This window comes from Halictus rubicundus, chromosome 16, assembly GCF_050948215.1.
Source record: "Halictus rubicundus isolate RS-2024b chromosome 16, iyHalRubi1_principal, whole genome shotgun sequence".
Lineage (NCBI taxonomy): Eukaryota > Metazoa > Arthropoda > Insecta > Hymenoptera > Halictidae > Halictus > Halictus rubicundus.
Genome location: NC_135164.1, coordinates 9,930,409 through 9,955,488, shown reverse-complemented (window position 1 = coordinate 9,955,488; position 25,080 = coordinate 9,930,409). Strand labels below are relative to the sequence as shown.

Here is a 25,080-nt window from a genome sequence, read left to right as displayed (position 1 = left end):
TTGTAAAATGTACGAGTATATGTATACGGTGCGGCCTCTGTACTCTGTATGTACTCCGTAGTCTGTATTCTGTACCATGTACAGTACATCAGCGGTCCGAGTATTAGCAGTTAGCATCCGTTTCCGATTCGGAAATTTGTTGGCACGGGCAACCTTTTGATAGCACGTGGACGGACTCGATAACGCGATAACGCGATAACGCGATAACCGGCGGCGGTGAAACAACAGTTATCGATCATCGAAGAGATCCGCTGTCGTTCGCCGAGTAACGGGAGAATCATCGGTGTTCCGTGTGGTCGAGTTGGGGAGGGTCTATCGGCGCGGGGGATGCTGCGAATCGGGATGCAGAAAAATGCTGCTCCAGTTTTATTCATCGTCGACGAGCCTCTTTCAATTTCCAGCATGCCACGTGTCATTTACTTTTTCTCTTTTTCTTGTATTCAAAGCCCTAAACGCGGACCGTGAAATACACAACCGAAAACCGGCTCTTCGGAGCACGAAATTTCCGAAAAAAATGTCCGCGAAACACGTAGTTATTTTATTGTACAAGAATAGCCACCGCGAAGACAATGTTTCGCCGTTCTGCTCGGTTGACCCAAATACACGTTGATTTCGTGCCGCTGTAATTTCACCGAAAATCGAAATTACGATAGAACACGCCACGCGAATGTGTGTCGAAGCGTCGATCGCTGAACCAGCGCGGAAACAAACGATTTTAAATCGGGAGACCTTGCAGGCCAGGGAAGAACCGAAAGGAATTTGTCACAACTGCTGCGGACGCAGACGCGAGCACTCTCTCATTTCCTCTCTGGCTAAACTTTCCACGGTACGAAATCATTTGCACGCGCAGATGCACTTAAGAGATCCACGTGTCGTTAATTTCGACCTATGAGCGTCCTTCGAGCACAGGGATGACTCTATCTACGAGGAAGAACCTCGAACGCACCCGAAACTCTCGACTCGATTCCGAAGTCTCGCCCGACCGTGTTGTTCGGAAAAACCAATTAAATTACGCAGCGCGATCAGACAACGACATCCGATAGCGACAATAACAAGCGATAACAATCGATGACTTCTAAGTTTGAAGTAACCGTAAAGTAGGTATGTGTGTATGTGTACAAGGGTAGAATCGTACAGCTGTTTTAGTTGAGGGACATAAGTCAGATGGCACTGACAAGGTCCATACATTATACATGGGAGATATCTGCGGAATGTGGGGCTTGCACAGTACCGAACAACGTTGTCCGAACTTCTCCGACGCGCGACGAAAAGATTCGGCCGCTCTCGGGGAACTTTGGAACGGAGTTTTCCGGGAAGTCCCGTCGCGAGCGAGCGAGCGAGCGTTGCCTTTGTCTCGCCGGCCTCGTCTTCCGAGATATCCATTCACCTGAGATCTTCATTTAGAACCGCGTCAACTTCCTCCTTATCGGGGACTCTTTCCACTCTCCGTCCTCTGTCCTCCGTTGAATCACTCCAGAAGCTGCGACGCGTTCGGCCAGTTTAGATCGACGTATTGTTCCAGAGCGACCGAGGAGAACGAGCATCCAGGGATTCGGTAACGAGTAGGGTAGAACGCGAGCATCGAGCAACCATGCGCGTCGCTGTGGGTCCTTTGGGACTGTTGCTGTTGCTGACTCTGGTGCAGTTCTCGCAACAGGTAAAAGCAAGCTGTAACTTGCCCGGGAATTAAAAGTCGAGCCGACACGCATCCCTTGCTCGCAGGTGACGGAGCAGGAGCCGAAGGATTACTATGTCGGGGCTGTGGTGGAATTTTCCCCGTACATCAAGCCTAAGAACGGCGAGGTGACTCTGCAGACGAACGTGAACAGCTATGCCGAATTCACGAAGCAGGCGAAACAACAGGTGAGCCTTCTCCCGGTGATTTCGTATTTCGCATTTTCTATTCGGCCGTGCGTTTGCGTTTTTCAGGGCGCCGACATTATAGTGTTCCCGGAGGACGGATTAACGTCCGTCAATCTACCCCCGAAACCTGAGATGGATCCGTGGACGACAGTTATACCTTCCCCCGAGGATAAGTACATTCCGTGTACAGGGGATCGAAGCGACGTCAGCCCAGTAAGTCAGTTATCGGGAAGCTTTTCCCGAGCAGCGTGTACTCGAAACAGGTCTGAAGAAGTTCGCCGATGTTTGCGCAGACATTAAAGCAGCTATCGTGCGCGGCGCGGACAAACAGCATCTATCTGGTAGCAAACATTGCTGAGAAAGAATGTTGCCATCACAACGAGGAATCCGGCCTGAACGAAACGGTCTACCACAACACAAACGTAGCATTCGACCGAGCAGGGGAAATAATAGCCAGGTGACTCTCTCTTTCTCTCTGCTAGGCCTAATCCAAACCCAACCTTTTTTTCTGTAGCTTGTAAAACTCGGGCAATACATATTCCCGGCTCGTATGAGCGTTTCTGCTCGCTGGTCGGCTTCTTGATCGATTAAAGCGATACAGTCGGTATTACCAGAAGTAGGTGCATCCGATCCGAAGTTTGAACCCGGTTAAGGGTTATAGGGATAAAGGGTAGCAATGCGTGATTGGTTTCGGTTGCGCGCAGGTACCGCAAGGTTAATCTCTACGGCGAGAGGCAATTCTCGGTGGTCCAGCCGCCGGAAATCGTCACTTTCGACACCGATTTCGGCGTCAAGTTCGGTACGTTCATCTGCTTCGACATACTATTTCCGGTTCCGGCGCTGAATCTAACGAGGCAGCTGGGCGTTAGGGACATCGTGTACTCCACCGCCTGGTTCTCCGAGGAACCGTTTCTCACAGGTAACTTCTTCGGCCCCGTAAACCGTGATACACTATTCGAGCTCGAGTTCTCTTTCAGCCGTTCAAACGCAGTACGGATGGTCCTACAACGAGGACGTGAATATGCTGGCGGCCGGGTACAACAATCCAAGAGCCGGAAGCGCCGGAAGCGGCATTTATTTGGGTAGGCATTACCTTGATCTTGGACTCTCGAGAGGATCAAGACGACTCCTGCGCATATTTAAGATGATCTCTTTGGGATTTTCCAGGCACCGATGGGATAGCTAACGTGACCATCACCGAGAAATCGCGAAGCCGACTGCTGGTCTCTCGGGTGCCGAAAAAGCCATCACAGGATGTACCGTTGTTCCCAAAAAGAGACCCGCCGGAGGACAAAGCTGAGAGTTGCTACCGGCTGAACATCACGACGGATGTCGTTGTCGGGGTTAAAGTTATGCGCGACAGCATCCAGCAGTTCAACACCGTTCCATTGACCGAGACGTCGTTCGACGAAACTGTTTGTCATGGGGGCTTGTGTTGCCATTTTCGTGGCAGCAAGGTTCCTGACGGCAACGAGACCTCGAGCTTCTATCGGGCCGTAGCTTTCAACGGATGTCGCTTTTATGGCTCCACGGCGGAAGCCGGTATTGCAGCCTGCGCGGTGACGCAATGCTCCGACGAATCGGTCGCGTCCTGCGGCGTTGTTAAACCGTCGAATGTGATGTTCAAAAATATTGATATAACCACGACCGACCGTAATTTGACCAGAGTGCTGACATTACCCAGCGCATTGAATTCCACGCTGCTTCCGTTCGAACGATGGACCTTCTCTAAGGAATGGAATGTTACTGAAAACGCAACCCGATTCACGATGAACCTCAAAGAACCGACCAGCGACATATCTACCTTCGGCATATACATGCGAAACTTCGACAAACTGCCGGACAGTGCAGCCGCCGAATTATTTGCTTTTTCTTCGATCATCCTCCCGATCTTGATGTCCACTCTCCATTTCCTCGCGAACCGACTCTAACTGTTCGCAGATGTTCTTAATCGATTCTGCTGCGACAATATCGAGTCTTGTGTCGTTTCACAGTGACTTTCGACTGTTTTCTAAACAGCCGAAACCATGATACGAATCGTAGCTGACGGATGACAGATCCCAGATCACAGAGAACGGTGTAAAATGGCGTGCTTCAGGGTACCGTCGACCGATCTCTCCGCGTCGATCCGAAAACTCGGTAGCTGCCTAAACGCAAGTTTCGCTCGTCTGCGAAACCGATACGCCCACTCGGATCTACCGAAAGTCAGTTTCCAAGATTACCGCAAGAAATCTCTTAAGAATCCCAACGTGTCCGCTGCAAAATCCGTGGATGAACGAAGGTTCAAAGCCTCCGTGTCGTCTTTTGGTGGGTGAATCCTTCTTCCGGCCGTTCATTTTCAAACCGCAACCGCACCCTTTTGACAAATGTTCTCTTTGTTCGGCGTCACCTTCGGGTAAACTACTTATGTTGACTAATCCGTATCGGTTTTCGATATTGAAACAACTGAAAATAAAGAAAGTATAATAATTTGTTCCACTGGAAATTCTACAACGGTCTACGTTCTAACACGATCTGTCCTAAACTCTAAACGAATCGAACAATGAAACGTGAACGTAACCTATTGGTTAACCGAGAAAATTCGTGCCGTTTTAATCGATTCGGTCGATTTTAGAATCGTCGATATCGTAAATGGTTGTCTAATTAAATCGGACGATAGTTACGTAAACTCTAAAGTGTTCAACAAGCTTTCGCGTAAGCGTACACAAGCTCGCGTTTAATCGATACAACGCGTGCACGTACAGTTTAATAACGGCAAAATCTAGAAGCGGCACGAATATTCTTGTTTGCCCGATAGTTTTTCCTCGTTAGCGTTGCATCGCTATACCAGGCACAGGCACCCATGGCCCATGGTGCATTCGATACTAAATCTATGTATGTACAGGGCGATCCATTTTTGCTCTGGTCAGGTGGCTATTGCCGAGTCATCGGCGCGCGATGATAACGAGGGAAAGTAGCGGTATTCGCCAGAGGGAGAAAGCAAGAATGATGTAACGGTTGTCTCGTTGACAGTGTTTAGCGTTGCAGGCATGTACGGGCTGAAGTCTCACATCTTACACTACATTCTGTTCTTATCCCCATCGCGGGACGTTCTAGCGGAGGCGCAGGCCGAAATTAGTTTGGAAAATATAACCGTAGGGAAAGTCTTGATCACCAAGTGGCGGGGAAAACCGGTATTCGTGTATCACCGGTAAGCCTTCCAGGAAACGATCGAGTTTTCTCAGAGTTTTCCTGATTTTCCTGATTCTCTTGACTTTCCTGTACGCGGTGTTTCAGCCCACAATCCATTATAGACCAAGAGAGACAGGTGAATCTCTCGCAATTGAGGGATCCGGAGTCCGACGAGGAAAGGGCCAAAAGGCCCGAGTGGTTGGTCGTCATTGGAATCTGCACGCATCTCGGATGCATTCCGATTCCGAATGCTGGCAATATCCCCGGAGGATTCTTTTGTCCGTGTCACGGCTCGCACTTCGACGGAGCTGGTCGCATACGTCAAGGACCAGCCCCCACCAACATGGAAATACCGGAATACGAGTTTCTCGATAACAACGCTATCCTCGTCGGTTGATATCGATGTCGATCCAATGTCAATTATCAATTCGTTCTTACCCTCAGTTTCTTCATCCCTCATTTTTTCCTCGTTTTTCTCGTTCTCCGTTTAATTCTCGTTAAGTGCAGACACCAATGACGATGATCCAGACACGGGCCTCATTGTGGAAACTCGAAAATATCCTCTGTCGCGCCATACCAGCTACCTCGTGGCGACATCTATGGTTGGTACAGAATATTTATTATTAATAAAATTTCATATGAATTATCAACGCGGTGATTAATTACACCGCAGACGATGGAGAGTAATTTTAGCTCGACTCGTATGGTTTTACTGTGATTTTCAAAGCACGGTTTATGCCAGTCGGGAGAGAGAGAGAGAGAGAGAGAGAGAGAGAGAGAGAGAGAGAGAGAGAGAGAGAACTTGTTGACCACCGGTAAGCGGTCTTGTCATACGACTCGCGTTGACGGATTTTTCTTTTCTGTTACGATTTCTTACCGAATTATCGAACCGAAAAGAATACAAGAAATTGCCTTGCATTATGACGCCACCAATGGAAAGGATACAGATCTTGGAAACGATCGAAAAGGACATTATCGTGTGTTTGCAAAGCGCAGGTAAGCGACACTTCTTCCTCGATTCTAGTTTGGCGATGAAAAACTTGTGTCATCAATTTTCCGTTACGCAGGACAAGCATTCGTAGAGCTGAGCAAAGAAAAGTCTAGCTTGAAGCAAGCGGAGGCACAGACGCAACAGTTTTTGAAAACCTTGGGTCACGTAGAATCAAAGTTGAGCGAACAAATCAATTATTTAACCCAAGTTTCGACAGGTAAGGACAACTTATCAAATGGCTAAAGTAACTTTCAATCGATTCTTCGGATTTGAAACGGTATTGTTGTTTATCAGGGCAACCGCACGAAGGTTCCGGTTACGCGAGTCAAAAGGTTCTGCAAATGGCGTGGCATAGGTTAGAACACGCGCGAAGTCGAGTGAACGAACTGGAACGTGTCAAAAACAAACCGAGATGAAAACTCTGAAGGCTTTCTCACCTCGACGAATTATCTTCTGTTACTTCTAATTTTAAGGTTAACATCTAAAGAAAGGTACAAATACTTTTGGAAAATGTTTATTTACATATGATGAATCCACGCCTATCGTAGGAAATTTGCGATCTAAGGAACATTCCGGTTGCAAACGTGTAAATCACGATGGCAGTAGAGAGCGAAAAAGTCCGTGTCCAAGGTTCGGTTGTCGCTACAAAAAATATTCCGTTCAATTTGGGGAAAGTGTCAGGGCATCGATCCATCTACAACGCCCATGCTTCGCTTCACCGCGGCGGCCAATGAAAGCCGAGATCTTCTTTCCTCGTCCAGTTGTTTGGTCAATAGAGACATTTGTGATTGCAAATCGGTCATTTGACTTTTCAGTGTTTTCACCGTTTCCGATAATGTCCTGAAACCGGAGTAAAAGCGAGCGACTGACAGTTAGATCGTGGATAGCTATGATCGGGATATACCGAAAACGTTTACCTGTTGTTACAAAAATCCCAGTCTCCCTTGTTGTGCGTCAGAGATGCTCTATCGCGTGTTTTCTGCGATCCGTAATCCAACACTGCTGGAACGCAGACACAATAAACGATACGTGATTATTGCTAATTCGAGATCGATCCGTCTTAAAAAACAATCTGAAATGCGATCGGTGACCTACAAGTCGATTCCCCAGAGTGTACGGTGAACCTAGCGTTCACGGTAAGGCAATACGCCTCGATAACCTTCAGTATAGTCGCGTCCTCTTCAAATTGCCGTTCATCTAAAAAGAAAGAAAGAAAAGGAAGCGCGTTACTATTCCTCCTAGCTCCTAGCAGTTAACAGTATTCCCCCCTTACAACTGACACCGATGTGTAAAATTTTCTCTAGATTTTTTCAGTTGTTTCTAAAGGTACTGGCTATACATGCATGTATAGAGAGGGAATACTGAACGCCGTTTTGAAGATTTGAAATGTTGAATTCGTACTGCACGGTCGTGGTGCCCGTGATAAATCCATACTCGGATCGGTTTTACCAAATGCCCTGAAAGCGTAGAGTGGAGGAGCTGGACGTAACGAAGCGATGCACCAAGCCTTTCTAATCCCTAAAGGTGGACACTGATCCGCAATCGATCGTTGTTGTTGCGGTTGTGGTTGTGGTTGCGGGTGAGACTGTTGTTTCCCATTCTGTTGACTGCAGACCTGTTGTGACCATGAGCAACGAGCGTTACACAAGATGATACGCATGGTAGTGCATAGTAGCTACATCGCTAAATACGCTAAAGTGAGATTATAAACTCGAAAGCCTCGTTGTGTCAATACTCTCCACAAATATACACAAAATCGCAAACCGATCGACCGATCGACAAGACGAGAGTGGTCGGTCGTCTCTTCGAATGGTACAACGTATTAGAAAAGCGAAAGCTTGCTTCACACAACATGGCTGTGGTGAAACTGAAGCATACGCTCGTTACATAAGTGTACAATATCTATTGTAGAATTAGTAAGTCAAAACGGGTGAAGATGTTAACTGAACGAATGAAAAAGAAAGAAAACAGCCATGCCATGGAAGCTTGCCTTGATCCGTGCATCCAGAAATCGGTATAGACTTCTTCAACCACCAATGAGCGTACAGCCCCGACGTATAGACTCGACCCGGTTCTCCGTAGTCGTGTTTCGCGTTCGGTTGGATCGGCTTCCTTCCGACTTTCTTTACAACGTTTTGGTGCGCGTACGGTATCGGTTGCGTAAACCTTTTCTGCGTGGCCGAATGCCCGAGTTTGTCCGGTCGCGTGTCGGCTACGTCCTCTTCCACTTCTGTCTCGTCTACGTCGCCCAGAGGTCTGGCGACCTTGCAGATCGAGGAACTCGATGCGTGGTCCGCGTTTCTCGACAGATCGGACAGGTGCGCGCTGTCCCTGGGCGTCGAATCGAACGGCGACGTGCAAATGCATTGATGCTCGAACTTGTTCTCATCGTTCTCGCTCTCGTAGAAAGAATGTCTTCCGGGTACGCCGGCTTGGTACTTATTACCGATACAAGATTTACAAGAGTTCAGCCGGTAACACTCGACCATTCCCGAGTCCGAGGAATGAATGCTGGATCTACCGTGAGTTTCATGCTCGGGGTCACACCGATGTTCGTCGTCCTCGCTACGCGTCCGATTAATCGATCGACCGACGGAAACGACGCTAGATTGTTGCTCTTGGACACGTGCTTCTTGACTCACTACAACCGTAGTGGCTGTTAGGTGTCTTTTCGCATCGCCGGGTCGCTTTCGACTGAGGTCACGAACGCTCGTTAAGGACAGTGGAGGATGCAATTCGTAGCCAGCGGCAACGACATCGGGCACGGCGGGATCGCGAGCGAACACGCTGACGGGCAAACTTTTACTGGATTCGCTAGGGCTGTTGCGGTCCGACGCGAATTCCGTCAAAGTCGAACTGTTCGTTATGCCCACGGTGCTAAGATCCATATCGCCCAACGCGTATTTCACCTCGAGGGTCAAAGTAGATTTACGCAACGTTATCGGTTCATCGTACCGTTGGTTTTCCATCGTTTCCTTCGCTTCGGAAGAAGTCGTGTCAGAGTCTTTTGACAGGCATTCCTCGCTGCTTCGAAGCGGATGCAACGCGTAGGTGGTTATATTGGGCCTTCGCACTTTCACGTTACTTAAATCTGGTTTCAAGACATACTGCACGTACAACAACTTCTTCAGTAGTTCGGGGCGGATCAGTTTTCTCTTTACCAGCTTCGCGAAATACCTCGAGAGGCGCGTGTACGGAGGTAGATTACAACTCACGCGTGACGTTGTCGACGGAGATTTTACAAGGTTGCTGCTCGCTTGTTCCTGCATCAAAAGTTCGATCCAACATTGCCGGTCTTCCTTGGTGGTGCAGAGCACGAGGATGCTCTCGATCATCGGTCCTACAGGCAAAACAACAAGAAAAGAAGATACCGAGAGATTTAGTCGATTTAGAGGTTTAGTTAGTTGGAAGAAGCTCCGCTTAGAGTTCACTGTACCTGTAATTTCAAAAGCGTTTCTAATTTCTTCGCTGTCTTCCGTTGGAATGATATTGATGCCAGTCAGTGGAAGCTTCCCCTGAAAGCAAGTATGGTTTATATGCAACAACAGAGGCAACGCGAGAATATCCGAGCATACCTCGTAAACGAAAGAACTCATTCTAGGACTTGCGCTGAGCACCAACAAGGTCGTAGGGAAAAGGACAAAGTATCTGTCCCGGCGATCCAAACCGGTTGTTCCGCTTGCTAAAGTTACAGCCCCGACATGGAGTATTTCTCCTAGCGAGCTTAGTTCCTCTCCCTCCCATCCCTTAATGCCGCTAGTTAATACTTGGAGGGCTAGCTCGCGTTGTTTCCGAATGGACGCGCATCGTTCCTGTATAACAATTTTGTTAACAAAGGAAAAGCGAGAGCCTAGTTTGCAGGATAACAGTTGAGCGAACGTACCGCTATATCTCTGTACACAGATATTGCGCGCTGGGTGTCACCTCTGTCAGGATGATTTTTCTCCATGTATCTTTCCAGTTCTTGAAGCATGGCAGAATATTTGTCCAATCTCCGGAAAGGTTTACTTAGGCCAGTCGTTAGTACTAAAATTCCCGGCGATATTGCTCCGCTGTGTTCCATAAATTCGTTCAACTCGTCCCTAAAACAGCGGGGCATCGCAAAGCAGTTGTTTCGCTGAGCACGCGAGTGCGATCAAACGATCGATTCACGCATTACCTATAACGATCTAAAATGCATACAGCTCGCGGATGATTCGCGCAATAAGTAGCATGAATGGACTTCAGCTTTGGCGCTAGGGTTAAGAAAAGATTGCCGACCCTCGAAGAAGAACCCTGCGCTATAGCTGCTTCTAGGCTTGTGAGCAGCCTTTGGTGGGCTTCCAAAATTTCATGTACGTTGCTCAAAAGTTGTTTGTACTCTTCTTTGGTCAATCTGTGCTTCCAATTGTTTGAAATATTAGTCGGAACGCTTGGGATACTATATTAATTGTACCTACATGTTAGCCGATTCTAAAGGAAGCAAAAAATTGTTGGTCAGACCCTGGAGCTCTACCACGTTCACTCTTTCCGAGTCAACTATATCTTTTAGTACAATGTCACGGTTGAGCTTCTGATGCATCGGTGACTCCTGCACTGTTTTTTCCGGGGACATTTTTGAGATGGCGGTGGGTCCACTGTCTTAAGACCATAAAATCATAAGAACAGATAGTAAAACGTCGGAACAACTAAAAATATGTTAGTCATCGATTCGATACCTGAAGCCCTGCATTCCTTCACATAATTTGATGGAAACCATCCTGTTTTGTCGTGCAGCGTGCCTTCCCACCAACCTTCGTCATCCGTTTGCGTTATCAGTATCGTATCTCCCTTTTTGAAACATAGCTGCAAATAATATCATAAACACGATCAATACCGAAATACAATCGCACTCGGAAAATAAGAAATCAGAGACCCACCTCGTCATTGTTTTTTCCTTTGAAGGAATAAAGTGCGGTAACAAACTTTGGCGCGTCAGGTTTCGACATGATTGTCGACTGGAAACTGCCAAAATCGAGAAACGTTCCGAGAAATTGTTATTCCCCTCTTTTTCAAATTCGAAAGCACAATATAAGACAATGACCTTCGGCGCAGAATTCTGCGCCCGCGCTCATCACACGCGCAAAATTTTCGTAGAAAAATGATTTCACTGTGTTACAGTTTCGAACTATCATGCAATAAGTTCTACATTTATTGGTTTCCGTTGCACATTCGACTCGCTTCGTTCAGCCATACGTTTCGCGCTGGAAGTGCAGTCAATTGTACCCGATCACGTATAACGAATCGTCACTAGATCAAATTGGAAAATCCGAAATTAGCTACGGATGATGTTAGATACAACAGTCGTACCGAGGAATCGTACAGGTTACATACTTTGATGTACAGATGTCTGTGACATCTCAGCAGGCGAAGCTATTTATAAACATATCCTATAGCTGCCTATAGGTATAGGTTAGTCACTCGCAAGGATGAATACCAAACAGATGCCTAAGCCGTGGACAAAATGTAAGAATAGATCCTACAACTCGTCGACCATTTGCTTCGTAAAATCTGCATTTGGCGGCAAACGTTACCGACCTTCTCTGTACGCAGAATACGTGACAGAAACAACGCTGAATTTTCATTAATTGTCGCAAAATATTTGCTGATCGTACAACTGTAGAGGTATCTCCTGTGTATCTATTTCATCCAAAACAACCGGTAAAAATTTCATAATAAATTGAAAAATTAAAAGCTTGTAGTCGATTAGTTCCAGTTTTTTCCGCTAGATGGTGATGGTGTTATCACTCTGTCGCGGTTGTAGATAATGTAGATTTCTGTATCGATTAATTTGTTTATTATTTATTTTGTTTTTGGTTTCCTACCAACAAAATTATTGACATAACAAATTGTAACAGATTAAAATAAATACTGAAAGAGATAACACGTCTTTTATTTGGAGAAATATATCACACTCCTACAACTCTGAGCGTATCTCAAAAAATCGTTTTTGTCGGTAACGTTGGGCTGACAGTTGACCGTTTTGCCGCTACGTGGAATGGCGCCATTTTGAATTTTTATCCCCTTTCATACGAATGGTTCGTTTGGCCGTTTTACCGCAAGGTGGTTATCGCGTTTCTGCACAGACTTGTCTGCGATATTGTTTGCTATCTCTTCGAGGAAACCGTAGATGGCGGTAAGAGCTCTTTAATCTAACGCCGATCGCTTTCGCTAGATCTCGGCGGGCTGGGATATCGGTTGCAAGCGAATAAATTACTAAATTGTTTGTCAATGTTCTAGGTGTCGAGTGATATTTATTTCGATGATCGCTTCACGGAGTGTTAAATTCGGAGAAGCAAAATGCTGGATGGCTGCAAAATACACAGCGGCGTCAAAGCATGGCGCGTGGCGGCCCGTTCTAGAGACGTTCGCCGACTCAAAGTGCCGAGAATTTTGACGGGTCAGTAACTCCGAAAATATTTATGTCGTCCCCTACTATTCTTACTCCCGCGACATGGATATTTTCGGCTAATGTCGAGAGCAACCCCGGCTGCCGAACACCAAACTGTTTTCGAGCTTTTCCTTTAATTGCCGTGATCTGCCAGATCGCAGATTCGAACGGGCGAGACCGGCTGGCGGAACCGGAACACGATCAAGAATGGGATCGTCGATTGGGAACACGTATTTTCGCTATTCGCCGAGACGTTAACTCGAACTAATCGTACCATCCCCTGGAGGGGTGCCTGCTCGTATCCGGTGGTCCGGTACGTGACACAATCGTCCCACCGCGTTCCTAAAAACAGAGAAATAGAAAATTGGTACGGAGGGGTGTTCCATTTAGGAATAAGGAGGGCGGCGGCAGATGCACGGATGCGTGTCCCACGGGACATGAGCCCCGAGTCGTGGGACACCGTGCCGAGAAGGTATCCCGAAGACGTGCCGATGCGTCGGGGAAGGGATCGCGGCGTTGCTGTGTCAACTTTACCAACTGTCGAATTTACAAGCCTAGAAAAAATCTGTTGCTTCCTGTGTTGGTCTTTTGCGTCGTGCCGCCTCGCCGCACGTCAGGACGGCGGTGTCGACTGTTCGAGATAGCGGTCATAAATCGACCAGATCTCCAGCTGTCTCCGCGATCGAACCATTTAGCCATTAGGGACTGGAGAAACGAGGGAAGAACAGGCTACTTAGCAAGTAGCGTTCGAGCATACTATTCCGGGACGTGTCTTCTCCATTTAATCCTCGACGGGCAGGCACGACCGTTTTCAATCACCGATTTTTCTCTTTACAGCCTGTAACCCGACACGGTAATAAGCCTTCTTCTTTTTCTTCCATTCCCGGTGTTAAATCCGATTTGATCGAGTTTAGAATTTGTTCAGGTGCCCGGGCAATGCGGCTAAACAGCTATTTGGATAGGTTTCAAGACGGAAAGAGCCGAGCAACTAAGTGCACGGAAAATAAGCGACTCTCGGTGTGCTTTAGCGTTCTTTATTGTCGCATAGCGCGATGAAACGTACTCGTTAATATGTATACATGTACGTGTACACAACCGGCAAAAAGTATGGGCCAGGTTTCTCCATTAACGAAGGGAGATATTGTTCAGCGAAGACGAGATACAGCTTTTGCGTACTCTCCCCTTTCATTAATCACGAAAGCGGGATCCACGCTGTCGTCGGACAGTGTACACGTAATATGCGGCGAATCGTGATGTGCGATGGTAGGATTCTCCTACTCGCTTTGATCCGCTGCGTTTCTCTCGAGAATCGGACTAGATCTCCAGAGGGATCGAAAGTGGTTCGGCGAGGTAACGAGGATCGTATGAATCGAACTTCGAAGAGATTTCGTCTGGGCTCGGGTGTTGGGTCTCGGGGCTCGGATTTAGGAACTTGATATCCGGTTGGCGAATCCAGCGTTAAGTACAGAACAGTCGTTCGGTGTTTTCTAATACTGTTTCCCTGGTTCTCAGTGGTGACAAGAATGTTGGTGCGGCTCGACGACCGGACGCGACGGATCGTTGATGCTCTGCACGATCATGTTCAGACGGTCCAAGCTGCTTCCGGTGACCTGGGCAGGCTGCAACTCCGCTTGCTCGAATCCTGCGAACAGATCAGTAGGAGCGTTATCATCCGGATTCGGAACGTGTTATCCTTGCGATATCCCGAACGGTAACCGTTCCCGATTCCTCGTTGCTCTTTGGAAAAGATCCAAACTATCGATCCGTGGAAGAACGGCCGTGCGCGTGAACCGGCGAATTGCGGTTGCCTCTGATTTACGAATCGCATCTCCGACACGATATTTCTCCGAGCATGACGTGTCCAGGAAAAGCTACACGCGCGGCTGCCTGCCAAACGCGTGTAATTTTCGACCAGTGAAATCGGGCAGAAATCGACTGCGATCCTGACGATCATCGCGGCGTATTCGATCGATCGAGGAAACGGAGGCCGAGAGCCGGTGATGAGAACGGCAAGAGGAGCGAACGGCGTTTGAATCGCGACGAAAATCTCTGACGAGGGTAAATCGAGGCGACTTAATTGCGCCGGTTTGTCTTCAAAGAACTTGGTGTATTGCGATCCGTTCGTGCCGGATCTGTCTCCTCGGAGCACGGAGAGCACAAAGAACCTTTGATTCGGTCTCATTAACGAAAGGCGGACGCGCGACGACGCGACATCCCGATCTCGCAACACCGACAGGAAAACCCGCGCCCCCCTCGGCTACGCTGCTTACAAGTTGTCGGAGGTTGCCTGGGCTGATCGCGCGTGCACAAGCCCCGTTGCACTCTGGACGCGAGAAGCCGAGAAAATCGAAAAATACGAGGAATAGTAGAAACGCGAATTTAGACGAGGTTCTGCTAAACAGAAAGGGACGGGCAGTGAAGACGGGGAAGAGGAGGAGAAGAAAGAGAGACACTCGGGAGGAAAATCAGCCAAGCGACAGAGCCGACGGGATTTTCGAGAGACGTTTACGAATATCTGGATGCAGTAAAGTATGTATTTTGGCCGCGACTTCGTTTGCGTTTAAACGCGCATTGCGCTCCGTCGGCAAAAGGATGATCCGGCGACGATGCGTCATACTAATGTACCGTGGCAATATATGGCACTTTCGAGCGTTTCGAGTTTTCTCGTCTTTCAACGATCCTCCGATTCGCATCGCTACAAATGTTCGCGACCGACGCAACCCAGAATACTGTTCATCGAATCTTGTCCCCTAATCAAGATTCGGGGATCGTTCGAGGATATCTCTCTCTCTCTCTCTCTTCTGGACATTTACTCGGAATCTCTCGTTGTTGCGATTGCGGGTCGCGCTTCTTCCCCGCGGCAGGATCGTAGAACGCGTTCGGTCGGAACGGCGAGGATCCTTTTGAGACAACGCCGACTAAATGGGACGCAACCGCGGGGCATTAATTAAAACGATCAGAGTCTACGTTAGTGGGTTACGGTTCGGTAAATCGCTTGGCACCGTCGCGACACCGGAGGAGCTTGTTTCTCGTTGCCACAGCCGTAGCCGCGTCTATTCCTACAGAGGGGCTGCAGTGCCGTCGCCTTTTTCCTCTCGCTGAGACCGAGGTTGAAGCGGAGGCGTAGCGGTGCGATTGTGAGTTATAGAGGTACCGGTAGCTCGGTCCTCTATTTATCAGGGCTCGAGAGCCTCCTTTCGCGATTCGCTCTTGTCTCCTCTTGTCTGAACGCATCGAGTGCAGCCCGTGTTTCGAAATACCGGTAGTGCGAATAGACGACGATAAGTTGGCCGTTCGGTAGCACGCGACGAGCACACCGAACACGGCACGCGCCTTTTGCTCCCACTCGTCTTGCCCGATGTACGGTTACCCTTTCGCCCCTCTGAATTATGTGTCACGCTCGCCGATTCCCAGGTATTCATTAACGTTAACGAATCCCGAGTTATTTTAACGATCGGGATTCCGTGATTTCCCGCGCTGCGAGATACGTGCCAAGAGACGAGACTAGACGAGACGAGGCGAGCCCCGCAGCATTGTAAACCGGCGACGGTGTTCGCCGGTGTTTGTTCGATCGGTGTCATCGATGGTTGCTCGTTCGAGCATTCGGTCGACTCCCGATCGTCCCGCGCGAGTCTGCGTGCTATCCGGATGGGCGAACGGACACGGCTGCTCGTCTATTTTCAGAATGTAGGCCAATTAATTCCGCCGCATTTTCGGTACAGCTCGGAAAAACGAGAAACTTTACGAATGTCGCGCGAAAATAGCAAGAAACAAGGAGGTGAATCGACGGGAAGCCGGCGCGCCACGGCTCCGTTGTTCCTCAGCATCGTTACAACGGAGAAATACCTGATCTCGGCGGTGCCGATGCCTACGGGTTTTCTCGTGTTCCTCGTAGAAGAGGAACACCTCTGATGTTTCTCGAAGGTGGTAGGATCGCGAGAGCTACCAGCTTGACGGCTGACTGGCCGCGGCTCGTGACTCGTGACTCGTGACTCGTGACGCGTGCCGCTAGGCGGTAAGCTCGTCTCTCGTCTCGACGCCGAGGAGGGGCCGAGAGGGATACGCGGTAGAAGCAGCCACTCCACCGAGAGATGAGATCGTTGCATCTCGGAAGCTCACGGGTGGGCTATCTATAGCAGCGAGTGTAACCGAATAGAAGCCGAGTGTCACTCAAGGGTGACAAAACTCATTAATACCGATCTGCTTAATGCTGCGTCTCGTGTCTGGCATTAATCTACTTAAAAATATCAGAATCAAGAGCGATCCGGTGTTTCGGAAACGCCGACGAAGAAGAAGGGCCGGTCGATGCGTCCGTCGCTGCCTCCTTAATAGACAATCTCGTCTATCCGAGCGTTTCAAGCGTTCCGAGCGTTTCTCGCCTCGCCTCGCCTCGCTTTGCCTCCGAAACGGAGCGTACACGTTATTTCGTCAGCATTCGCTCCCACCTCGGCCCTCTCGTTCACTCACCGTTGATGGGCTGAAATCTTGCCAGGGGGTCCGAGAACTGTCTGAGCCTCTCCGTGACGTATCGCGGCGAGTCCGCGCCCTGCAAACGAAACAATCTTGTTTTGATTCGCGAACCGGAGAAGCAGGAAATCGGCTGCGGGGAGACGAGCCTCCGAAGACGGAACGAGGGGAGGTTGGATGGGGGATGGGAGATGGGAAACGGGAAACGAAGGACACGCGCGGTGTCGCGGCTCGTTCGTTTCGATCGCTCGCGAAATGTAGGTCAATCGTGGCGTTCGGCAAGGGACTCGCGCAATCCTCGGTCCGCCGAGGAGTGGTTGGATTGCCTGTGGGACGGGGAAGGAGCCTGGTAGGGGATGAAACGCGTGGAAAGTGCGCGCGGCCATTCGACCGTTCGTCGCGCGGAAATTTGGAAAAACACCCTGCACCCAGTGCGGAGGAACGCGAAGAGAACTACTCTCGGCAGAGAACGAAGGGTGGACGAGGATCCTCGAGCAGCCGCCGGAATGCCGATCGGCGTCGAGTTCTCTGATCCCTTTCGCCTTCTTTCCCTCATTCATTCCTCCGCTCTGCAGGCCACTAAACACTGCGTACACATTTTATCCGAGTCGAGTTCCTTTATTTGTCGCGGCGCATCTATATGCGGTGTCGTGGCCAACTATTCTCGGAGTGAAAGCAGTTCCTCGCGGCACTTACCGCGGCCTAGCAGCAGCGATCGCGAGCCGCGAGCCGCGAGTCACGAGCCTCGAACAGACAGTAACACGCACATCCACGCGCGCTCGCAACTTGTCGCGTTTACGAGAAACCGGCCACCTCTACCGGACTACCGGTGTCCCCGGAGGAGATACGTTTCGATCGAGGAAGCGCTCGGAAGAGCGTCAGGTAAAAGATAAGAGGGAGCGAGTGGTTTGTCGTCTCGCGACCCCCAGGCGAGAAAAGCAGCCTCGGGTCTCATCCCCGTCTACGAGCCATCCAGATTCAGGATTTTCATCGGAAATAAAAATAGCGGTACTCTCGGTTGGAATAGACCGACCGCGATGGCCGGGCAGGCGTTTCCTAGTTCGCTGACCGAGGGTCAACAGAAATTTACCGCTTGCCGCTGAAACGATTTCCAGAACCAGGGGAAAAAGACACCGTGACGCGGTGCAGCGCAGCCGAGCGAGGCCCGAGAGGCTTTTATCGTTAAGTAGGATACCGTCGCGTCGCGTCGCCGAGTCGTGCTAAGACTCTGGTTTAAATGAACGCGATGTTTGCTCTGGAAGATGGCTCCGTGCCCTCGATATCGGTCCGGTCTTCTCGGGCTGGATTACAGCGTGGACACGGTTCCACGGTGCGAACAAATTTCCCTTCACCCAAACGATACTTCCTCGAGACGAGTGTATTCGAATCGATTGTCGAATAGAAAAGAAGGAGCAACGAACAGCCTGGGACGCGAGTCGATTTTGTTTCGAAACGATCGAAAACAGGGTGTATCGCGCCGGCTCGAATCGATGCTCGTCGCGGAGCGTATATTTAGAGAGCGGACTGCGCGGTCCGACTGGTTTACGTAGAAGGCCAGGCAAATATATTTCATTGTATAATCCCCTCGAGAAACGTCTCACAGCCTAGTCCTGAGCCGGGGGCTTTCGAAGCGTCGCGACGAGATTCCGAGATTCCGAGATTTCGAGATCCCAAGTTTCCGGAGCGAACTTGTTCCGAAATCTCGCAAAAAACCACGATGATGCACGCTCCCTTCCTCTGTACACGTGTTGAACACATGTCCGATGGTTCGTTCGACCTCGAACAATCCCTCGGAATTAATATTCCCCGTTGGTTTTTCGACGGGCCGTCGAACGAGCCATTCGCGAGCGACGGGACGCTGTGCGACGGCCCGCGTGGCGCAGAACAGAGCAGAGCGGAGCGGAGCGGAGCAAAGAGGAACGGCATGCCGGGGGATAGAGAGAGCATCCAGAACGATAACAAACCACTCGCTCGTCATAGTTTCGAGATTTCTGACACGCGTGGGAATACGGTATCGGAAACCGATATCAACTGGTCGCCGGCGACACGAGTAGCTACTCCGGCGGAATTGGCAGAAACGACCTCCTCTTGGTACGCGCGCGGCCGTCTAGCCTTGGCGCGCATCGATGCAGGATATCGTGGCTCGTCCCGCATTTTCCACATTTTCCGCATTTTCCGCAGCCGTAAAGAGGTCGCCGCGTTTACGTACCGCGTTCTCGGGAAAACCGTGCTCCTGCGTTCCCGAGGTTCCGTTCGCCTGCAGCAAAGCTTCCAGCCCTTCGATGTACTCGATCGCGTTCCGCAGGATCTCCACCTTCGGCAGCCGCTGATTCGGATTGTTGCTCGTCCTTCTTTTCAGAACCTCGAACGCTTCGTTCACCTAGAAACCCGATTACCCGTTAATCGTCGAGATACTGGCCGCCGGAAAAAAGTTCTCTCTTCGCGAATCAAATCATCGTTGAACTTCACCGGGCCGTGAAACTTTAAAAATTGATGGAATCGTAGTTTCCCTTTCCATCGATTCGAACGAGTCATCGGATTAGATATTCAAGTTCGGGCCTCGGGCACGAAGGACTTTCCGATAACGGTCTGTCTTCCAGCGATTAAACGTTTCCTTTGAGTCGCTCGAACCACGCCACCGTTTTCCTCTTGTTCGGAACGCAGGACGGTCCTCGCAGAACCCTAGAAACTCCTGTCCCTCTAACGAGAGCGTAGAGCCAGGAGAAACGGAGAAGCGGAAGAAACGCTCGACTCGCGTACACTAACCTTCCTCAAACGCCGTCTTTCCCGCAACGTAGCCGCTTTTCTACGATCGACGGTGACGGTTTTCTTTTTGCAAGCTTTGCAGGCCCAGAGAAGGCATCTGCGAGGCCCGTGGGTCGAGGCCGCGGCGTCCAACGCAGCGTGGGGATGCGGCACGTGCTCGGTCTCGTTCCTCTCGTTCTTCTCGTTCTTCTCGTTCGTTTGATGGCCCCTCTGTGTCGCCTCGACGGACCGTTTCGGCTCGTTCGATTCGTTCGCTTCGTTGCTCTCTTCCGCCTCGATCGAGACCGTCTCGAAATCGGCGGAAGCGTCCGCGGACACCACCGACGACGCGTCGTCCGAGTCCAAAGCGTACGGTGACGGCTGCGACCTGCGAACAACCAAAACGGCCCAATATCACATTCTATACTCTTCGAGATTCTCTTCAGTCTTTTACCGACGCTAAACCAACAAAACTCGTCTTTTTCCCCGAGATCTGCTTTTAGAGACACGAATCAATATCTTTCGCTATTGCTCGCGCGATCAACCCAAATACCAAAATGCGTTCCAAGGTTCAAAGATAAACCGTTCTATCGATCGACTATCATGAAGATTTAAGATGGCAACCGAGAGGCGAAACAGAGAGAGAGAGAGGGTGAGAGAGAGAGAGAGAGAACAGGGTGAGAAGAAAGCAAGAAAACACGTTCGCCTCGCGTAACAGGAGTTTGGCGGACGGATCGGGTCCGACGCGATTGGACTAGTTCCAGGTGGTCGGAAGAGCACGATCCCCGTCGCGTCGTCTACCTTGATCGTTGCGACGAGCGACACGGAGAAAAGGAACGCGAGGTACGATGCGAAAATGGCTTAATGCGCTGTAAATCCATCCGCGCGTTTCCCTTCGGAATAACGACGGCGCTCGACGAGGCGGCGAGAAACCACGAGGAGCGCATTCATGGAACGCGCGCGCGTTGTTCCACGCCATAGAGTTCTCCGTACGAAAAATTCACTGGATTGCCGGATTGTTTGCGCCGCTTTTGCGATTCCACGGGAAAGAAAGAGGAAAGCTTATTCGCGAGAACGCGGGACGAACGCTTACCCGAGACGATGCTCGTAGCGGCAACGCTGCGAGCTCGTTGACTCTAGCGTCGAGACGTTCTCGTTTGTCTCGACGATGCTTCTCCCATCCTCCTGGTCCAAGTTCCTCCCAGACAAGTACTCCTGCAGGTAGTCGATCGTCGGGCTCTCGTCGGGGGCGTAGACGCGTCGGCGCCGATGATGATGGTAGCGGTGATGATGTCGATGCTGGTGGAATCGGTCGTGGTAGCGGTGCCCGTGGTTGGGCTGTTGGCGGAGTTGCAGCTGATGGTGCCGAAACGCGTCGTAAGAAGGTCTGCCAGCCGCTTGACACGCGTAAGACACCGCGTTCGTCACGAGCGTCATCTCGAGCAGCTTCGCCGGTTCCGCGGAAATTCTCTGACACGTCGACCGATTTCTTCCTCGCGAAACAACCGTAAACGATGGAAAGAGATTCGTTGAAGTCGAAACTGCTTCGCACGCTGGCTCCGCGCTGGTTCGATGGGCGATCCACGATCCGCGACGGTTCGGCCGATCGTCATGCCGAGGACGACGCGACGCGCATCGCTATCGATCGTCGGAATCGAATTCGATCGGACCGGATCGGATCGTGAAACTTCCGATCTGCGAACCGCGAGTAGAACCGCGCGAGAACACGAATCGTATTCGAGAAAGAAGAGAAGAGAGGCCCGGAATCGTCGAATATCGTGGACCGAAGCAAAGTCTCGAGGAAGATTGAAGCTGCGGGCTTCCACGGAGCCGGCGCGCGCGATACGAAAGCGTGCGCGAGTGCGAGCCGCAAGCTCGTACACGCTCGTCGACGCTCGTAGCTACTCGCTCGCCAGACCGAGATCCTCGTTCGCCGAAACGCACGCGTAGTCCACGCCGTTGGGACGCTTTACGAGCATCGTTTAGCCCCCGGTTACACCCAGTCGGATTATTTTCGACAAGAGCCCGACCAATTAGGACTCATCGGAATCCTCTCGGACCCGTCGTCGATCCGCCTCCTCGCTACCCTGGGCCGTTCTAGTGGCTGGCCAAATCTCTCGACAGGGTGTGGTTTCGACTTTTCCACGATTACAAGCGGGGAGTTACGCTTCGGCGATCGGAGCCAGCGGTAGCGCGTGCAGCTTCGCTAGACTTTGCTTGGCGCGGCGGTCGTTTCTCGCTCGCCCGCTTCGCCAACAGAATTCGAAGGACTACCCTTTGTCGTCCTCTTGATCCGATCGCGATTCGCTGCAGCAGTTTCGGATCGAGAAACACCGAGCCATCGAATCTTGTAATTTGCATAACTAAGAAACCACGGTTCATCGTTATCAGCGTTATCTAGCTCGAAAGAGATTCTTCCCGAATCCAGCAGAAATTCGATGGTCGGACATTGAATTGTCGGAAAAGTTTTACAACATAAAATATGATTGCGAACGGCAGTTTTACTTTCCGAGTAACAAGATTCGCATTGCTTCCGGTCATGGTACCCGGAAGGATTGAAAACTTTTCCGACAACCTTGAAGAGCAGAAACTGTTGTAAAACGAGTGGGTCCGATCGCCGATCGGAAGCATCGAGAGAAAGATTGGCTAGCCGCGCGCGAAGGCTGATCGGCTGATCGGCGGGCGCGGGCGGTTCGCGTGAACGCGTCAGCTGAAAGTATACGCGTAATATCGTCGGGATGGAGCGGAGCGGAGTGGAGCGGAACGAAGTTCCGTATGCAGGGGTAGCGTTGCGATCCACCCCCGTGTCGTGAGCGGTACGGTCCTCGTGAAATCTCGGGGCGGCTCGGATCCGATCGTGTCGCGAACGAGAAGGGCGAATCGCGCAAGACGAACGGTCTGGATTCGAGAAGCGAGACGAAAAACGGGTCACGCTCTCCTCCTTTCAGGATTCGGTCGGCTGGGACACCTACATCCGCCAAAGCTGAAAGTTCACCAAAGGGCAATGCCTCGCCCATTTTTCTACGGGCCACGGGCTACGGGCTACAGGCCACGGGGCGACGATGGACCGCAACTTCTCTGACCTCGGTACACGCTTCGGCGTCTCCTCGACTCCACGGACGATCGGCGATTCGCTCGAATCGCGAAACTTTCGCTTTTTCCTGTCAAACGGTGAAAACGGCGCCGCTTCGTTCCTATTCTCTGCTCGATCGATTTCCCCTTACCGACGGTCGTTCAATGGAAATTGGCACTGCAAACAGAGAAAAAAAAAGAAATGAGGCAAAGGCAGAGAATTGGATCGGAATCGCCAGCAACTTGGACAGGGGTAGCGGATACGCGAAAGGACGAATTGTAGCCGAATACGGAATGGATTCGCGAGCGCGCGCGCGCGCGTTCTCTCTCTCTCTCTCTCTCTCTCTCTCTGGTTCGCCATCTCCCTATCTGCTGCCACCACCCCTGGAACGCGAACGAGGGGGTCGGGGCGAATAGCAATGATCGGTGGAAAGGATAGAGGGATGGAGGCAGGGAGAGGCAAGGTAAAAGCTTGGGAGGGGGTGTGGAGAAAAGCGAGAACGCGGGACGTCGGTGGTGGCCAGAGGAGAGAAGAGGGGGAGGGAGAGGGAGAGAGAGAGAACCGGTGACGGAGAGTAGAGGAGAGGAGAGAGGAGAGAAGAGGAGAGAGAATCGGTCGGGTCGTGTGTTGCGGGCTGCTGCGGCTCGGGCGCGACAGTTCTACCCCAACCATTGCCGGCTGACTTTCGCGAGTAAACCGGACCCGAGCGACCCTCCCGCGAGTTCCGTTCGTGGCCGACGCGACGCGACGCGTTTTCCGCTTATCCGCGCGATCGCTCGCGAAACGATCTTCGGCAAGGAGAGCCCGATGCGCTAGAGGACCGACGCATGTTGGACCGCGTAGCAGATCGCGACGCGATTGCGGACGCGCACGGACCGACCGGAGCCAGAGGTCGAGAGATAGCGAGACGAGCATCAGGATTCCTAGACGGTGGACCCGCCGTCCCGAGCGACGGAGGCCAGGGAATTCGAGCCACGGAATGCGGAGACGTCTCGCAGCGGATCGGATTGTCGCTAGGTTATCCGCGCACGCGATTACTTCTTTCTCGCGGTTAAACTCGAAACATCCTCGATCCTGCGACCCGATATGGGCGCCAGATTCGAACACTGAGTCCTCCCAGTGGCAATCCCGGGAATCGTCGATCGTTTCCGTTCCGAGGCCGATCGTTCGTCCGTAGGAGAATCGTGTAGAGAACCTGTTTGCAAAAGGGGACGCGATCGACGCGCGCGAATCACGAGCGAGCGAGTTTCGATGCTCCCCACGCTCGCTTCGGCTCCTCATTTGAACGTGACTGAGAGATTCGGCGGGTCGACCGTCTCGCGGCCACCCCTCGCGATCTTCGATCTCGCGGCGTGTCGTTCGACGATATTATCGCGCGATCCGGCGACCTTGACAGCGTTTGCGTGCGAAAAACGTCGAGGACAAGATGGAACGGGGGGACCGATAACGGAGGCGGGTATCGATCGTTTGTCGCGTCGGAACGCACACGCGTCGTCGATCGCGATCGAGCAAACGGCGCGAGCTGCTACGATGCAACGGACGAGTTAACGACGCCTCGCGATCCTATTTGGTCGCTACCATTGTGTTCGATGCGAAATAGTCCTCGCTCGGTTCTACCTACGCGTACACGATAAACAAATAAATAAATAAACAAATGAATAAATATATATATAAATAAATAAATAAATAAATACATATGTATATTTACGCGCACTCGTTCGAGTGTTTTCCAAAGGATCGATTCTAATCGCGTTACGCGTTCGAAGATAATCAAATTTAGAAAGAGGGAAAAAAGCGCCGGTCGCTGGAAAAACTGTAGAATAATAAGCAAACAGGAACCTCGAGAGCCGCGATCTTCGTAGTTACCGGTCGAACGGATCCGCCTTGAGAGGCGTCGCGAACCAATCCAGGCGAAAAGAAAGGAAAACCGCGAAAACCGTGAAAATTGATCTCTATCGGCGGACAGACAGACGCTTTTCTCGGCCAAGTTTCGTACTACTTCCTGTACCGTCGCCCGTCGCCCGTCGCCCGTCCCCGTTGCTCTCCGAGTTGCTCGGTCCTTCAACGGTAATATCGAACGTTGCACCTCGACGATCCTCACGAAAGTACACATAGGTGTTGTTTCTCTCGATGCTCAATTACACGCAAGTACAAAGATCCGCGAGAGCAAAGTCTATTTTCTCCTAATCGCGCGAATCCGATATACAACTCCGTCATACTCCGACGACTCTGTCCATACCCGACTCGCTTGTGCCGCGAAACGCGCGCGAAAAGGAGCTACCTCAAACTCGCATACTTTTTCTCCTCGTACTTGGTCGTTCGTGCGAGAGATCGCGGATCCTGGTTCGAAACGATCGGCGA

General features: G+C 50.9%; 5 protein-coding genes across 16 annotated transcripts in view; 3 read left to right on the top strand and 2 right to left on the bottom strand.

Moving 5' to 3' along the window:
- LOC143361959 (uncharacterized) overlaps positions 1 to 3,797 on the top strand; it is a 39,373-nt gene extending 35,576 nt beyond the window's left edge. The window contains exons 15-21 of the mRNA XM_076801701.1: positions 1,523 to 1,657; positions 1,723 to 1,863; positions 1,930 to 2,076; positions 2,157 to 2,320; positions 2,568 to 2,782; positions 2,841 to 2,945; positions 3,031 to 3,797. Of these exons, the coding sequence (XP_076657816.1) occupies positions 1,523 to 1,657; positions 1,723 to 1,863; positions 1,930 to 2,076; positions 2,157 to 2,320; positions 2,568 to 2,782; positions 2,841 to 2,945; positions 3,031 to 3,794 (1,671 nt within the window). The 3' untranslated portion in view covers positions 3,795 to 3,797. The remainder of the gene's footprint in view (positions 1 to 1,522; positions 1,658 to 1,722; positions 1,864 to 1,929; positions 2,077 to 2,156; positions 2,321 to 2,567; positions 2,783 to 2,840; positions 2,946 to 3,030) is intronic.
- A 150-nt stretch (positions 3,798 to 3,947) lies between these two features.
- LOC143361971 (cytochrome b-c1 complex subunit Rieske, mitochondrial) lies at positions 3,948 to 5,646 on the top strand. The gene is made up of 3 exons (XM_076801731.1): positions 3,948 to 4,170; positions 4,876 to 5,053; positions 5,140 to 5,646. The coding sequence occupies exons 1-3, from the start codon at positions 3,948 to 3,950 to the stop codon at positions 5,429 to 5,431; spliced, it is 693 nt and encodes a 230-aa protein (XP_076657846.1). The 3' UTR covers positions 5,432 to 5,646.
- A 127-nt stretch (positions 5,647 to 5,773) lies between these two features.
- Med11 (mediator complex subunit 11) lies at positions 5,774 to 6,459 on the top strand. The gene is made up of 3 exons (XM_076801729.1): positions 5,774 to 6,030; positions 6,102 to 6,242; positions 6,320 to 6,459. The coding sequence occupies exons 1-3, from the start codon at positions 5,955 to 5,957 to the stop codon at positions 6,439 to 6,441; spliced, it is 339 nt and encodes a 112-aa protein (XP_076657844.1). The 5' UTR covers positions 5,774 to 5,954; the 3' UTR covers positions 6,442 to 6,459.
- A 67-nt stretch (positions 6,460 to 6,526) lies between these two features.
- On the bottom strand, positions 6,527 to 11,599 carry Rtgef (Rho-type guanine nucleotide exchange factor). Of its 12 annotated transcripts, none has more exons than XM_076801708.1 (12): positions 10,924 to 11,553; positions 10,723 to 10,849; positions 10,465 to 10,645; positions 10,185 to 10,400; positions 9,909 to 10,107; positions 9,601 to 9,837; positions 9,462 to 9,540; positions 9,241 to 9,365; positions 7,475 to 7,640; positions 7,121 to 7,222; positions 6,943 to 7,027; positions 6,527 to 6,865 (listed from the first exon to the last, which is right to left on the bottom strand). In XM_076801708.1, exons 1-12 carry the CDS (start codon positions 10,990 to 10,992, stop codon positions 6,703 to 6,705), a joined length of 1,749 nt encoding a protein of 582 aa, XP_076657823.1. In that variant the 5' UTR covers positions 10,993 to 11,553; the 3' UTR covers positions 6,527 to 6,702. The 12 variants fall into 12 exon arrangements, 8 of the variants coding, with proteins under 8 accessions (XP_076657823.1, XP_076657821.1, XP_076657824.1 ...); XM_076801706.1 differs by having other exon boundaries at positions 7,460 to 7,640; positions 10,924 to 11,552; XM_076801709.1 differs by having other exon boundaries at positions 6,943 to 7,024; positions 10,924 to 11,547.
- Positions 11,600 to 13,454: 1,855 nt separating this feature from the next.
- Nau (myogenic-determination protein nautilus) lies at positions 13,455 to 21,895 on the bottom strand. The gene is made up of 5 exons (XM_076802379.1): positions 20,740 to 21,895; positions 19,668 to 20,034; positions 19,111 to 19,281; positions 16,902 to 16,980; positions 13,455 to 14,076 (listed from the first exon to the last, which is right to left on the bottom strand). Exons 1-5 carry the CDS (start codon positions 21,081 to 21,083, stop codon positions 13,943 to 13,945), a joined length of 1,095 nt encoding a protein of 364 aa, XP_076658494.1. The 5' UTR covers positions 21,084 to 21,895; the 3' UTR covers positions 13,455 to 13,942.
- Positions 21,896 to 25,080: the final 3,185 nt, after the last annotated feature.